Source organism: Apteryx rowi, unplaced genomic scaffold (assembly GCF_003343035.1).
Source record: "Apteryx rowi isolate R43461 unplaced genomic scaffold, aptRow1 scaffold_621, whole genome shotgun sequence".
Taxonomy (NCBI): Eukaryota; Metazoa; Chordata; class Aves; order Apterygiformes; family Apterygidae; genus Apteryx; species Apteryx rowi.
The window spans coordinates 51439-68326 of NW_020450896.1; the positions used below are offsets into that span (position 1 = coordinate 51439).

Below are 16888 nucleotides of genomic sequence, written 5' to 3' on the forward strand. Positions count from 1 at the left end.
GGACAGCTTCTAGCACAACCTTGCCAAAAGCAGCATCCAGTTTTTATTCTTGTAAAATGAAATGCTTATTTATAAACAAGTAAGCCTTTACAGATTTACAGCAAGGATAACTTGCAAGAAAGCTGCAGAAGCTGCTCAGGTCATAGTACGTTTGAGGTGGAAATCCTCAACAAGCTCCACCATACCATGGTGCCCTCTGAAACCATGAGGGATAAACTCCGAGCTGAAAACAGATACTGTTCATTGCATAGGCGACTGCTGCAACCAAAGAAGCCCACAAAGATGTATACATGTTCTCTGTATACAGAAGGTGAAAGTTCTCTTAATATTCAGTTATGCAGCTAGTTCTCATTTATTTGGATGAGTGTTAGGAGAAAGGAGGGAAAAAAAAGAGAGAGAGAGAGAGAGAGAAACAGCAGAATAACTAAATGACTACTTGCTTTAAATGAAAATCCATCTCATCTGGAGATTGAAAACAGAGAGATCCAAGCAGTATATCAGAGGGACAGAAAATCTTAAGGGTGACAGACGTCTGCCAACAGATCAAAAATCTCAGCTGCCTACCAAAAGCCTTGTCAGAATGACAATAATATCCATGGCAAAGGTGGCACCTGAAGGTGGTTAAATCAGTTCAAGAATTTAAAAACACAAAGATGTAAAAAAGCTACGTGTTTTGACAGAATTACAGTGTGCAAAAACAGCAGCTAACAATCATGCTGAACCAAGCTAATAAGTACTTCCCACACCTCCCAAGAAAGTAGCTGTTCGGAAGCCATAACGGAAGTCTGGACTATCCAGGAACAAAAATATTTTTGCTCACAGCAAGATGTAAAACATTTCAGAAGTATTCAGTGTACATTCCATCTACTGGAAGACAATGGTGCATACAAATTAATTATGGGATATGAAATAAAAGGCCCCAAAATATATACTGAAGAGATTTCTAGTTTCATATGAATACAAAAATAATTTAAACAAAAAGCATACGCTATATGTATAAAAATGTTTCAAAAACCTTCTCCAAGATGTATGCAAGAATATTATGAGAATATAACTATCACAAAATCCAAGTTTAGAAGGCAACCTGTAACAATTTATGACCAATGTATACTGAAATATCTAGTATAATGTAAGATATATGCTCACACTACAATGCTAAAGCATACTTATTACGGAACTAAGGGTGCTGTAGGAAGGCATGCATTTTATATGCTTTTGTTTTAATACTTTCATGCAAGATTTCATGACTGTTAGAGAAGTATTAGAACTTAATTTAGAAATAGTTGGTCTGGCCTGTCTTCATACCTCATACAGATTTTTTTTTCACCTTAAAAAATAAAACCTGCCAGATACTTATAAGACCTAATAGCACACGACAGAGAGCAAGCAAGAGCGAGGGAGCTCAAATGAGCTCTCTCTCAAACAATTGAAGTAAATCTCTTTTTATCACGAGGAGCACCCAATGTCTCCTATTCTGTTTCACGTTAGAAGGAATAAAAACAAGCAACAGGTTCCCAAAGCTTGGACAAGTATAGTTGGAAACATACACAATAAATTCAAAACAAGTAAGGAAATTTGCCCTACCCTATTTTACCAGCTGTACATTTACAAATTTTTATGTAGAGAAAACAGAGACCCGATTTAACAAAATTTTACACTGTGTTTCGAAACACTGCAGAATATTTTTGAAAAGAAAACAAAGATATTTGACAGGATCAGCAACTCTACTGTTCTGCTTATTCCAGACATTTTAATTAAAGGGGGGGGGGGGGGGAAGAAAAACCCCACACTGCATTTTAGTTCCTACCAGCCAAAGCTGCATCCTCATCGCTTTCTGATCCATATTGCAATGCCATGGTTATTGCTGATAAACGATCCCCTTGGGCTGATCTTTTGTTACTATATAAGAAAGAAAGAAAAAAAAACATTAAAAAAATAACCCAAACTATTGTCATTATCAAACCACAGTTAATAGCCATCCAGAGAATATAAGCAAACAAGTGAAGCTCTTGACAGTGGCCTCCAGAATCATCATCAGGAAAACAGACACGACCACCCAAGGAGAAACTGGAGTTTAACAGGAGAAACTTAACAACCCATGAGACCACCTCCATTTTAAGGAGCGACCCATCAAACCGAAAAACCAGACGCACAATTAGAAAGCTAGAGCTTAAGCTATCTTCTGTCCTATTCTGAATACTCAAGTAATGGAATCATCACTGGGGGGGGAGGGGAGCAAAATGATAACAAGTTCCTCACAAATAATAACTTTATTTCATCCCGTTTTACAGGGATTTGTCTACGTGAAGAAATGCAGCATGCTGTAAGCTACACATCCAACTTCTCCCTCTCTCCCATTCCCACTCAGTGTGTTTTCAGCACACAGTGCCCTGTTTGCGCAGGACCTTCCTGTATTTTCCAAGTGGACAAAATCAGCACGCACACTGGCGATGGTTTCACAAAGACCAGCTTTGCTCTCTCTCTCTCCCCCTTGCCCCAAACCTGAGGCACAGCGTTTCATATCTACACCTTTGGTCGTGCCAGGCCATCTTTGCTTCTTCACTAGATTGGTTCCCTAAGCAGCTACGCAAACGGGCTGCGCCTTGCCCTGCGGGAGCCCAGCTAAGACTGGGAAGAAGCAGAGGGGTTGTTTAAACCAACACCAACTCTGTACGGACGCTCATCACCTTCAAGAGCCTTACTGCTTAATGTTAAACCATGTTTTCGGAATATACACATGGGGAATTAGCCAAGAGTAGCTGCTGTTTCCGTCAGTAACTTACAGACTGTAGACCCAGAAAGATTAGCCCTCTGCTAGGTACCAAAATTCTCAATCGATGAATGAAAGAACGAAGCAGAAAGCCTCCAGCAATCCAGTTAACCCAATAAGTCTGCTTTAAACATGTCCCAAATTCAATACTTTTTGTTTACAGGCTTTATTCGTTCCCACCTTCCATCTCTTAATTATTTAGTCCTACTTACTGTTTCTTTTCAACCTCCAAATAGAATTGTTCTAGATTAACTCTACATTTCACATGCCTTATTTTGTTATGAAGTCTAACATATTGCTCTTCAGAATGTTTCTGAGGAAATGATTTCATATAGAATATTTAACAACAGGATTTTTGAAATGTCAAATATAAAATTAAATACGGAAGAGTAATTAAGAAAGAGTATCTTACTGAACCATACTTAACAAATATATAATTAAAATATGTTTGAAATCTCAGAAGTATTTAAGTCAATATTGATAATTAAAGAGCACTCGCAACTAAAAAAAAAAATAAAAAAATAAAAAAAACACCCAAAACCTTAAATTTCAGCATTTCTGTATGATGATGAGCCAGCTTCTACTCCAGGTCCACAATTTACTTACCGATAATATTTGTTAGCAGAATTTCTCTCATCGCCAACACTGCCTTTACCCTGTGAGGAAGGACCTGTCAGCTTGGAAGCAGTCAAATTTGATGGAGTCCTTAAGGCAGAAGAGACAAGCCAAGGAAAGGGGAAAAAAAGAGGCCCACCTTAGACCCAAGAAAAGACACAGCGAGGGTGCAGCTCTTTACGGAATTATTTTGATAGATCAGACAAAGGGTTCAGAGACAGACATAAAATGTTATAAAGCTAAAAGTAAAGTAACACTAAGATACATTTAGTGCCCCAGCATTTTAATATCTTTTCTTTTCTTTTTTAATAAAGTCAGAGAAAAGTAACATGTAGATTGAGGGAATTAATAGCTACACATACAGTTCAGCATACAATAGCAGTGAAAGCAGCCAACAAAGTGTTTCTTAGCATCCGGACAGTTAATCATACAGATCCAATCGTGTTTTATCAGTACTTCACAAAATCACTGTCAAGTTGCTTGACAGTGCATACTGTCAAGGAACTTTATTTTGGTCACCTTATTTAAGGGAGGACAGTTAAATGCACTGGCAAAGAGAAATTTAGCATGACAAAGCATACAAAGAACTTTGCAACATGACGAGTAAGATTATTTTTGACACTGAGGCAACATGGTTGTAGGACTTAGGTTAGCAGCGCTGTAACGAATTTGAGCCTGATCCATCAACGACAAAGAAAAACAGATGCATATTCAGACGACAAATACAGTTAAGTGAACTTCAAATGAACTTATGGAGGTATTTTACCAAAATCAGCAATAGGTAAAGCAGACTCCCTGTTGAGACAATTAAGTAGTTATGAACTGAAATCAAAACTAATGATTCTGTGATGTGGATTAAGCAGGAAAAAAAAATTGAATTACGGCTCACTAAAAAAGCAACCAGTAAAATGCTTCAGAACAGCAGGTGAAAAGTTTGGTTTTAGTAGGCTTTTCTCTCTTCCAGATTTTTTTGCATTAAAAACAAACAGCTCAACATTATTGTAGCCTGCCTCAGGCACAACAAATATTTTTGCCAAGTTACAGAAACAAAGACAGGAGCTGTCAACTTATTCTGTCATTAAGGCCACTTCTGGCCTTGTAGATCTATTAAGAACATAGGAGAACATCTAGAATGAAGTAGCTGAGAAGTGGAGATGGGTTGGCAGTACAAGAGAGGAATTCAACTAACAAATATCAGTGTGATTTACCTGTCATCCCTTTTTAGTCAAACAACTTTATTTTGAAGAATAATAGTTACAAATCTCCAGACTAGGCATGAGACATGCTTGCGATGTCCTCAACTTCATCAGTGCCCAATGTAATAAGAAAAATCACCTCGCATAGAAAACCCTTGTACCCATATGTAATTCTTGTTACTTCAAAGCAATTACACACGTTTATGAGGTGTTTCTAGAATCAAGGGCTTCTGGCACTACACATACTTTTAAGAAGGAAAATTATTAGAAGACGCATCAAGAATTACTCCTTAACAGTATTTCTGCTTTTACATTTTCCTGTTTTGTAAAGTGTTTTTCTCAACACTATAGCTGTGAGAATGATTCACCCAAACATGGGAAGCAAACTGGCATTAAACAAATGAAACAAAGAGGAACAACTGCATACTTTGAATGTGTCAAAGCACCAAATAGTAAAAATCAAGGAGGTAACTTTCACCTCTTACACTTATAATAATCTTAGGTATTACTTTTAATACCAACACCATCTAAAACATTTTTCAGACATAATTTTTAAACTGCCTTACAGTAAAATAAAGAAATGCCAGTACTCTCAGTTGTGTCATACAAACCTTTGCTGGAGATGAACAGGATTTATCTTTCTATATCARATGCCACTGCAAAAGAGCTTGTAACTCCTTGGTGACTTGGTGAAGACTTGGAAAAGGTCACTTTTTTTTTTTTTTTTTTAATGACAGGGATCATTCTGGCAAATAATATTTAAACCTCCTTTTGAGTATTACTCATAAGTAAGAGTTTATACAAGAATAAATCCCTTTGTATCTCAAATAAGAAATATCTCTAAAATGACTGCATCGCTTCCCTACACAGTATGGATTTTGACAGGAAGAAAATGCTGTTTCCCAAATGAAGTCATTCCATGAAACAAATACAATGATCAATAGTGTTTTATACCCTCCTGTTCAAGACCAAATCCATGCTTCACTTATTTACAAGTCCAAATCTTTAGTGTCTTCTGTCTCTTTCCATAGCTAGAAATTGATTTTCAAACAAGAGTTTATATAACACGAACTTCCTTCTAAACATCTGCTGCCTGTGGCCTTGTTCCTTGTTTCTGCCCCTAGCTAATTAGCTGTAAACTCACCAAAGAAATACACGCTAGGTCTTACAGCTCCTAACAAGGTTCAACAATACTCAATATTTTTTGTAAAGCGAAGCAAAACAAAGCACCTTGTTCCTCATTATGACTTTTCTGTTCTTACTTATAAACACATGTAGTGAAAGTTGGTCATAGCTTAAGTTATAAAAGATCCACTGACACGCTATTTTCACCATCAAATATATCACAAATATTTCACCACAAAAGTATTTCAGAAAAAGTATCCTTCTAACACCTCTTTCTCTGGTTTATAACTTTTAAAACCATAATAAAAAATTTCCAAGCAATTATTTCCCAGTAGATTCTCCATAGCAAAATTTAGGGAATGTCTATAGAGATTTTTACACGAGATTCTAAGCACAGCTCTATTTGCAGTACCTGATTCGGAGACTTGACTTGGCCAACTCACTGTGTTCAATTTCAGCCTTTTTCATATTAAATATTTTTTTAATCGCATTTGCATCCTGTTAATTAAAAGAAATTTTTTTGTTTAAAGTTGAAAATGAAGAATTTTATAGTTAGGTAAATATACTCAAAAAATCAAGAAAAAAAATGAGAGGTTTTTTTTTTTTTTTTTTTACATTCTAGATAAAAAACAGTTTTGCATGAGAAATGACACAAAGAACAAAGTCTGCCTTGATAATAGACCTAGAGTGGTTATAAAAACTGAATAGAAAAGTTGAGTAGCTTCGAGCTTATTTTTTGTCATATCCTTTAAAAAAAAAAAACCCTACGATTTACAAACATACTTAAATACCACTTTGAACTAAACGGGCAGATGAGTCGCTTTATCTCTTCAAGGAAAACGTTACTACCATCACCAAGCTTTACAATACTGTCTCGTCTTCTAGACCAGTGGCTTTGATACTCAGAGTAACAGCTCACAAAATAGAGATTACGAGTTTTGAGTGAGGTTACAAGGATGAGCAATGTTGCCAGGAACTGAAACTACACTCCAGACAGCTGGAAAAGTCCAAGAACCACTGACAGAAAAATGTTACATATGCACAAGGTCTCTCACTACAAAGCCTGTAAAAACCAAGTACACAAAGGAATTATTCACCACTGAGATTCTCTTATTTCCAGAGGACACGAAAACAGCAATGTGATCGCTTGCATCCAAAATGCTGGTTAACTAACTGAGAATGAAAAAGAGTGGAGGTGCATTTTGGTTACAAAAATATGGCTATAAGGAAGAGGATCTTCAAAAACTACGTAAAGAAAGCATGACTCCAGCTTTCAAGTCAGTGGATGTGGATGAAAGCCACAAACAGATCCTGCAATCTGGAAAGCGATGACAGTTGACTACTAATGCTATCATTTGAACCTGTAGCTTCACTCATTTCAACTTTAATCACAAGGGATCCTCCATTCCTCAAAAAGAGTTATATAACTCATATCCTATGAGATGAAATTTAATTGGAAAAAATCATGTACCTCAAGGAAAAAATCTTACATATACCCCAATATTACTAAAAGGAATATAAAAAAAAAAAAGGAAGAGCCACTAATTGCTATTTATTAAATATAAAAAGAAAGTCTTCAGGACCTTATACTAAAAACTCATTCAGTGATCTACCAGCATATAAAGTAGTAAAGAAAATCTGAACGCTTATTTAGCTACAAACAACTGAAACCAACCTTGAATACTTGTGATCCAGGTTCATTGTAGGTTTTGGCATTCTTTGCTAGAAGATCTATATCCTTGGCCATTGCATGAATGCTTTTGTAAGTTCCATTCTGTACAACAGAAAAGCAGAATGGCTTTGAGTGGTAAACTGCAGACAGCGTGAGAATGAAATCAATAGTGAAAGGCAAACAGAATTCATACAGAATAAGGAGAACATATTTATGTGCCAGATAAGTATCTGGATAAATTTATTAGAAAAAGAAAGCTATGACACATTAATATGCTCATACAGTACCTGTATCCTTTGGGCAATTGTTTTAAGATCTATGGGCTCTTTTATTATTGCATAATAATCTGGATATTGCTGGAAAACAAAAATGTACACATTACTATAAACAGTCGCAAATTTCTTGTAAGTCACTGTATGAGCTATTATTAAAGATTAATTGTAAATGAGAATAACAGCATAAATTCATAAACATAGCACTAGGCTTTAACTTGGGAGACTAGATCATAAGACAGATATGTGCAAGTATAATTCCTCAAAAAACTGACATAAAGGAACAATTCTGACTAAAAGCAAAATGCCTGGTGATGATCTTGACAGTATCGTGTTTATTTTGTTTGTTAAATTTGTTATGCTATGCCCAAAACCAGAAGAGCGAAATTTGCCAGGTTTAAAAAGATTAAAAACACACCCAGTCAGAAAACCTCAATTAAGGTAACTGGCAAGCACCAACCTGCAGTGGTAGGGCTGGAAATGAGCCGCTAAGAGCAAAGAAAGGAGGGAAGTTCAAAAAACAGCTGGTGTTTGCCACTGGTGAGACTGTAATGAAGAACCACACCCCGAGTGTGGGTGTCACAGTCAGTAAGTGACATCAGTTTTACACATTTCCAGATTCCAAACTTGGAACATAACCAATATTGTTAAAATACCCACCACTTTAGAAGGAAGTTTCTGAAACAGCTCACTTATGAGGCGACCTGATGGGTTTGTGGCAACAGCTACAGCTTCAAGAAGCTGTTCAAGAATCTCCTTCAGGTAACCTGGAGATGACTAATAGAAGAAATGAAAACACAAGAAGCTCTAATAACAGTCATAGCAGAGTACTTAAATTTACACTATAAATAAATGAATTTATTTTTCAAAGACAGCAAAAATCAGCTATAAAAGATGCGTGCAACTACTGCTTATGCACTTAGGTAAAGAACATGAGAAAAATCTAGTGTCAGATTTACACTGCATACTGCTAGATATACATTACACTGCTAGGATAAAATTGTCAAAATTACTGAAAACATGCATCCCAATTGCACACAAAACTGAGACAGCCCCAAACTTCCTATCATCATGTGCGGCTTATAAAACAGTCTACGAACAGCTGCATTAATCAAATGGGTGCCACACTGGAAAACAATCTCATTAGATGTGAAGCTTCCTTGCATCAAACCTCAAAGTTGGCATGATATAAAGCACATATTTATTACTAATCACAACTGAACCGGAACCGTATTTGTTTCACTCATATCAGAGATCAATTCGTAACTTTTTTTGGGTAGACAAAAAAATGAAACACACATATAATGCTTGTGTAAAAAACATTTTGGGGACATAATTTAACCACGAAAAGAATAATGGCCTTTCACAAATGGAGGCCCATCTCTCTCTTGGGGTCACCTGTCATACACTGCCATTGAACTACAGCTATCACGCCTACACTTACCAGTTCAGAATTTGTGCCTTGATTGTCATGTCCTTCCTCATCTTCCTCCTCCTCCTCAGCATCTCCTTTTTGAACAAACTCATTTTTTGTGCGCAAATACAACTCCCATAGTTTGCAGGCAGCTTTATATTCAGGAGAATCAGGCTGCAAAAATAAATCAAGCACTATACTTTAAAACCTTCTTAAAAATCCTGACCTTTATGTGAAGTAAACGTATAAATTCTTAGTTGAAGCATATTAAATGCATTAAATAAATAATAGAAAACAGGGAAACTACTGGTTCTTCAACAAAGAGATGTTAAAAATGGTAACAAGCACTAGAAAACAAGCACTATCAGTCCAAAGCATGTAAGTCTCCTGGAAAACTCAGCAACAAAACCATTTGGGTTGAGGCTTGGACAAGCATGTTAAATGAATCTGGAGAGACTGCTAGATTTTGCTGCAGCATATCACTATTGATATTTAAAACAGACTAAATATCAGTATGCCAGAAATGTGGTTTAAGCCAGCAGTGCTGCCACTGCATGGCACTTTGAAGTTAATTTCTATAGGACGAGAATGCCAATAAATGTGTAGATATCTCTGACAGCATTGCAATGATTTACATTCTTCCATAATTCAGCATTAAACTAAATTCCCAAAGAACTTGACAGCATGCTGCTACCGAGGTACACACCTAGGTTCACCTTTGGGAAGAGCTCGAATGATTAGATAGCAAACTAAGTTTTGTACATACAGACTTGGTAGCAGGAGACAAGCATGTGCCTATTAACATTACTACTTAAAATCATTCCCAATGTGCTTTTCCACTCATATTTTTCTTTCTCTTTCCTCTGTCACTCCACCTCTATTTCAGGTATTCCTGCAGATATGTCAGCTTATTACTGTTTATTATGCTCTTCTTACTTTACTCTTCCCACCACTTGGGGATACAAATGAAAAAACAACATAGCTTGTGATAGAAATGAAAAAACAATAGAAAAACTATTTTTAAGCTTACCTTGTTATGCTCAAATATTCTCAAGACATTAGGCCAGATATTAGGTATGAGGAAAAGACTTAAAGGGCATTCCGTTCTACTAGTCTGTTCCCTTCTTTATTAATGCAAGATGCTCAGAAGTGCAAAACTTGAGCTGAACCAGAATAACTGAAATACTAAAACACTGACGGTTTCCCTTCTAGCACAACATTGCCATTGCACCTGCTGCAATGAAGACCTTGACAATGAATCAGCCTTCCCTGTTTTAAATGCGTCACTGGAACTGCGTGGGTAAGGTAAAAGACGAAAAGAGATGAGGTTATGTTTGTGTATCACACCTTCAGCTCCTAACTCCGTATTTCTCCTGAAAATGTCAATAACATTCCTATATGCTAGAAAAATAGCTACAATTTCCTATGCCATATGCAAGATTTTTAAGATACAGGCATAATCCTGAACCCAGTATTCTGTAGGCAAAAGCAGCACACATTTTTTAACTTTCTAATCGTCCTTTCCTGCCATCAATTCTTTCTCCTTCATGCAAAAACCAGAGAAAATCCAACATTAAGGAGCAAGCAAGTGCCATGCAAAGCTTCAGGAGTACAGGATGAATCTGGGATCTTTGGGCTTTTTGTATTATAACCAGAATGTGTAAATCCATTAATGCATAAATCCAAAAAAGCTATCTGCATACACAAACCTACACACAAAATAACCATTGCTTTTCTGAATGTCACTTAGTTATACGGGTTGGGTTATTCAGAAAGCAATTATTTGGATCACCTTCAAAGCTAAAGACATAATAAAAGAAATATTAGCAGTTAAGTTTTGCTTACATAATCTCATGCTATATAATCTCAGTTACAACATACAATTCCATTATGTTATGTATTTAACATCATCTTTCACTAAAATAATTTGCTCTATTTTTCCCCTTCCAATAAAAATTGTCAACATCTAAAATAAAACACATACCCTATTTGGGGGAAGGGATGGGAGGCTTGTACCTTTGAAGAAATACACATGAAAATCACATATGCTCACAATCAGTGATCACAGATCATGACAGTCACTGTGCCTTTTTTTCACTGTAATAAATGGCCAATGAAAGAGAAAGATTCAACAACCATATTGTATGCTTGCTGTTATTTTTAAGTTCTTTTTGGTAGGAAACATATCTTTTCCTATCTCAAAAGGTTACCCAGAATAACTTACCTCCTTCAATAGGAAGGTTACAATAGAATAATATTTTTATCAACGTATGTCTCCTTTATCTATTTTTGCTCTCTATCTCTTTTTCAGAAAACAGCACAAAGACACCTACATTCTTTTATATTTTTCCACAAAAAAATTACTAAAGCAAAACGTGTCACAGAGATATGATTAACATTATGGAAAAATGTGCAAACCACGGCAATAAGCATGTGCTGCTGTAATGCTCTCTTACTAATGATAACAGCTAAAAAGAAAAGTTTTTCACAAAATCAAGGAAGAATTTGAACATATACCTATCACTTTCACAATCTATGAATTTTAGCCTTTAAATATACTTTCCTCACCTTATAGTAGGCCTTTGCGTTGTTAAAGAGCAGCTGGAAGTCAGCAGTCAGCACGTTCACATCGTCATACTCCTCCATCTTTAGCTTTTGTTGGATTTTCATTAAATCAATTGGCTGAGAAACCACTTCATAATAATCTGGCTGATTTCTGTGGTTATGACAAAAACGGGCATTATTCCAAGTTTTGTACAGGTTTATGACTAAATAAAAAGTGTACCAATACATTTTTGTTACAGCTAAAAAATCTAGACTGCATTGTATTGGAAAACATTTATTATTACCTCATGTTACCATTATCAATTTTCTGAGTATAAGATAAAATTCAACCTCTTACTTTACCTACTGCATTCTCAAGGGCCAGTCTTACTAATCTTCCCAAGAAATGACCTAAGTATTTCATTCCACTATTCCTAAGGACTGTTTTATAGTCCAAGAGATAGAAATTTCAGGTAGTTGTCACATAAAACATTTTGAATAAATTCAATAATTCTTTTTTTGACCAAAACCAGGCCCCAATATTGGCATGCCCCTTTGAATAATTACATCAAATACTCAGGTCAAACACTGTTGTGAGACTGCGGCAAATTTAGTTTAAAATTTTCACAGCCGTTAATGGTGAAGTAGTCCTCAATATCCATTTTTCCCCCCATTAAATCTTGGGTTTGAGGCTTAAGAAGAACTATGCCTTACCTTCGTTTTGGCGCCCTGATGAAAAGCTCACAAAGGAGCCTGCCCTGTTCATCTTTGTAATCTCTGATTGTGTTGTAAAGTTCATGGCATACAGCAATCTAAAATGCAAGAACAAGAAGATTAAAAAAAATAAAAAGAAAATTGTAAGGAGGTAACAAATCAAGGCCTGCTTACAGTGAGAAAGTCAAGACGCCATTATACAATGTGCTCTAAAGTAGAAGTGCAAAGAACTTGGTGCATCTCATAAGTTAGTATGATATCCGACATGCTCAGATGCTGTGGAATCTATCTTTTTTTTTTTTTAATACAGGGAGCTTTCTTTCAATGCTAATACTAAGTAAAACACCCAAATGTAAATTAATTCAGTGCTATTCTCCCTGAGTTATAGACATCAAAAACAACGACAGGGGTTCTGCTGCACTGCAATCAATTAAAATTAGACTGCTAACTCAAAGGCACAACGAAGACATTGTACATTCCAGCAATCACTGCCTTTGCCTTTCTCTACTTATCTCCTTCTGCATTTGCTATTCAGCCACAGCTCTCAACCGCTGCACTTCAGCTCGTTCTCCAACCTCCTTCCACTTGCTAAAACAATCAGCAAAAAAAGAAACAAAGGCAGCAGAAGGAAAATGGGAAAGAGAAGGACAAAACTGTGGAGATAAGAACAGCAAGCCAAAGCTGAATGAGATACTACACAAAGCCTAGCCAGGGCATTAACAGATTCAAGGCATGATAAGCCACTGCACATGTGTCAATGACCAACCTGTGCACAGCAAATCTGATACACTCTGGCTGTGCTGGACCCTCTGAGCATGCAATGTGAAGGGCCTACTCCCTTTTTAACCCAGGACTTTCCAAATTGGGATACAGTATTCCCAAGATAAAATTTGTGCATAATAAAAAAGGTACTAACAGGATCCACAGTTGGGAGATTGGAAAGTCTCCTCCTCTTTCTGCTCGGGCCTGGTATATTCGTGGAGTGGTGGCCATCGTCAAAGTCTCCTCCGCTGACGCTGCTGGAAGGCGAGGTGGCTCTTCGCCTCTTGGAACCCATGGAATCCAACTTCTTCTATAATGAAGAGAGATGTTCTTGAACTCATGGCATTGCATCCAAGCTCTCTGGTGAGAGCTAGCTATTAACCTAGTAATGCTTTAGGATGGCTCACATACATTTGTTACATGTTACAATTTAATTAAGCAATTTCTAAACATCAGCCAGCTTCTTGAAAATTGACAGGGGTAAAGGGTAATCAAAATTGTCCTACAGTTTTATACTGTCACTGGCCACAGCTTTGTCAGAAAGACTAGTTCTCAAATAGAGCAATGAAGATATATTTAGCAGTTCATACTAAGATACTTTCTTAAACCATCCACACTTTGATTCCTCATCCCATTCACGATAATTAAGTGTGAACTCCTGTTGTAAAGGAGAGAACTGGTACAGAAATTAGTGCTCAGTTCTGCTGGAAAAGCATGCTATGTCATGCCAAAAAAGAAAAAAAAAAAAAAAAAGGGGGAGAGAGAACAATTGACAAACTAAAATTCATGCTGGTACTGAATACCTTGTCTTAGAATCACGCCAAAAAAGGTCTGGACCATCRCGTGACCCATGACTCCCACTTAAAGTATAGGATAAACGGCTCAATCATCAGGAAGTAAAAAAACTACCTCCTTTTTTGGTCATAGGTTTTAGTTTATCAACATGAACAGCAACAAATGAATAGCCATCCAACAGCAATAGTGATTTACGGAGCAAGTTGTTGGCTCTTTCCCAATTTCTAGTGACAGCATTTTAAAAATATCTTGATTTGTAGCTGTCTCAAAGCCTGAAGACAGAATAGATTCATCTATCCCAGGCACTGTTAATTTTCCAAGCAAATCAAGGGATTTCTTCTAGGAAGTACTCGATTGATTTTACAAGGTATGGCAGTATGACGTAACTGCATTAGAGCATTTATATTAGAGACAGAATTGATTTCAAGTGCACAAATGAGATGAACAAGAATGAGGTAGGAGTAATTAACAGTTAAGCTAAAGAAAAGCAAAAGCCTAAGGCAGAGGAATGGAGAGAATGGAGCACAAACAATCAATAATTTACCAGATTTACCAGAGTACAACCAGCACCTCGAAAAGCCAGTCTCCTCATAGTGTCTGATGGCCAAGTTAAGATACTGGGAGAAGGTAAAACTCTAAGAGTATCAAATCAGCAATGGTGTTAGTACAGTCAAAACTGAAAGACAAGAAAAAGGAAAGAAAGATTGAAGAACGTTCAGAGCAGATAGATAATTAAAGAGTAATATTAAAGAACAAATTGAAGATAGTTAAAGAATAAAGTGAGAAAAGACAGAAAAAGGAAAGAGAAAATAACATTATTATTTGATTTTAGTTTTAAAAAATTATACAAAGCAATTTTGCATAGACATTTCTATAACATTTACATTAAAAACACATTTTTCTAATGTTTCTGAAGACATATTACAGATTTCACAGCCACTTGGAAGGGAATGATTCATCAGTCAGAACAGGGAGTAAACAGAAGTGATATTTGACCTGAGAGTAAAAAGCAGACAGCAGTAAAACTTAAGGAATGTGGAGTAGTACAGTGATAACAATCAAAGAAAATATTAGGTTCCAGAAACACTAGTCTCTCTAGTGATGATGTAACCTCCGTAAGTCTTCAAAATGGATTTTTATCCTCATAAGCAAGAAACATTAAATATCTGTCCATACGGTTTCATCAGAGATATACTTCCTTTGATTTCTAAGCAGTCTTTAAGTCTGATTTTTTGATAAATTCCATGCAAAATGTACAGAATCACTTTAAGGCAAAATAAGATTACCTTTATTTAGTTCATATAACTACTGTTTGTAAACAAAACCAAGCAGAGTTTATTTGTTTTCCTATCAGCTATTCTAAACATTTTCATAACATGCACATATGGAGAAACTCTGTGCTTTACTAGTAGGCAATTTGTCTTAAGCAGGAACAACTAGCCTGTAGCTTTTGGCACTGCCTACAACTTTTATCTGACAACTACAGTATCAAATGGCCAGCATCAGGCTTGTGCCGATGTGGAGACGGCCAGAAAACACAAATTCCTGGTTGTGAAGAAAGCCAAGAGTGACTGCTGAAACCAGTATTTCTAAATTACAGTTGAACCTAGATGTACCATCAGTCCAACTCCATCCCGCATTAGAGGAGATTGGGGAAGCCCCAGCCATGGCCTGCCTGTGAAGCACACACAGGTTTCTCCACTTTCGCTATCCCAGGCACATACCTTGCAGTTTTCAGCCACATACACACATCAGTACACACTTGCAGAATCAAGGCAATGAGCCGTGCTGCAGGCAGCCTCCAAAACCCTTTTCTCCTCTAGTAACTGAGGAAGATGTAAAACTTGTATCACAATCTGGACAATATCATGAGTGCTCAGTGAGAGACTTGCATAAAGCTCATAATGAATGTCAGGCTCCAGCATGTGAACTTCTCTCTAGATCTCCACTCCTCTAAACACTGATAATCCTAATGTGCACAGAAACATATTCTGGTTTACTTAAGCACACGTGTTTAGACTTCTTTCCTGCAATGTAACGGCTAGCTCACAAGTCTTTCACCGGTTGCATCAAGAATCTCCACTGCTACAAACAAGCTATCTCCTGCAAAACAGTGGCTTGAGCCTGTTCTTAATAATTGCTCATGACAACCTAAAAACGTCACATAACCACAGACATCTCCATAAGATACTCTTTAGCCATTACTAATATATATCACAATGGCTGGAAGACTGCCTTTCCTGAAGGGCTATACTAGACTGATTATTGAATGCATTATCCAGTCTAACCCCAACAAATGAAGTTTTTGCACACATTTAAGATAACATGCTTAAAACAAGCCAATGAGGTTCTAGCACACATTTAACTTTCTGCCTCCAAGTTAAAAAAAAAAACTATCCAGAAAATGCTGATAAGTGCAAGGAAAGTAATTTATGATTACTGGTATCTCCCACATTTCAGCAGAAATATTCACCACGTAGTGGTAAATACAGCAAAAAGATGAGGAAGGGAAACACGGTTGGAATTTTTGCACAAATTGTATATTAGGAAAGGGAGGATGGCAGCAACTAGGTACCAGAAAAGTGAAAAGGTGGTGCAGAACTTTGAGACACGGCACATCAATCTGTTTATTAACACTGGGACAAGAAACGGAGAACAGACAGAACATAACTGAAGGCACCAGGGGATCCCTGCTTGCACCTCGCTCACTACAGCCGGTTTTACGAGGCGTTATCGCCGGCCAGAGAAGAAAGAGACAAACAAAAACACCTTGCCGGCGCCCCGGGTCAGTTTATGCCCCTACAGCCGCGACACGACAGTGACAGCGCCGCGAGCTCGGCCCGGGGCCGCGGCGGGGGCACCGGGAGAGGAGAGGGAGGCACCGGTGGGGAGAACGGGGGCGCCGAGGGGGCCCGGCGGGGCGGCTCGGACGCGCGGCTCCGTGCCCAGGGCCACGGCGCCGCGGCAGAACCCGGAGGCGGCCGGGCCGGGGAGGTGACAGGGGGCGGC

At 37.4% G+C, this 16888-nt stretch overlaps 1 protein-coding gene across 13 annotated transcripts in view; it reads right to left on the bottom strand.

The window, feature by feature from the left end:
- Nucleotides 1-15712, bottom strand: part of PBRM1 (polybromo 1) — a 61468-nt gene extending 45756 nt beyond the window's left edge. For 2 of the 13 annotated variants that reach the window (XR_003256368.1, XM_026083984.1), the window contains exons 1-12: nt 15604-15711; nt 14424-14555; nt 13239-13394; nt 12323-12420; nt 11633-11780; nt 9095-9238; nt 8311-8427; nt 7666-7734; nt 7382-7480; nt 6119-6204; nt 3377-3475; nt 1808-1899 (exon numbers count right to left, since the gene is read on the bottom strand). Coding sequence is in view for 12 of the 13 variants with exons in the window: in XM_026083984.1 (XP_025939769.1) it covers nt 1808-1899; nt 3377-3475; nt 6119-6204; nt 7382-7480; nt 7666-7734; nt 8311-8427; nt 9095-9238; nt 11633-11780; nt 12323-12420; nt 13239-13394; nt 14424-14471 (1156 nt within the window). In the remaining variant the exon portion in view is untranslated. Of the gene's footprint in view, nt 1-1807; nt 1900-3376; nt 3476-6118; nt 6205-7381; nt 7481-7665; nt 7735-8310; nt 8428-9094; nt 9239-10094; nt 10176-11632; nt 11781-12322; nt 12421-13238; nt 13395-14423; nt 14556-15603 lie in introns of those variants that run through there. The other 11 variants (XM_026083982.1, XM_026083976.1, XM_026083986.1 and 8 more) reach the window with 10 other exon arrangements.
- Between the last annotated feature and the right edge of the window lie 1176 nt (nt 15713-16888).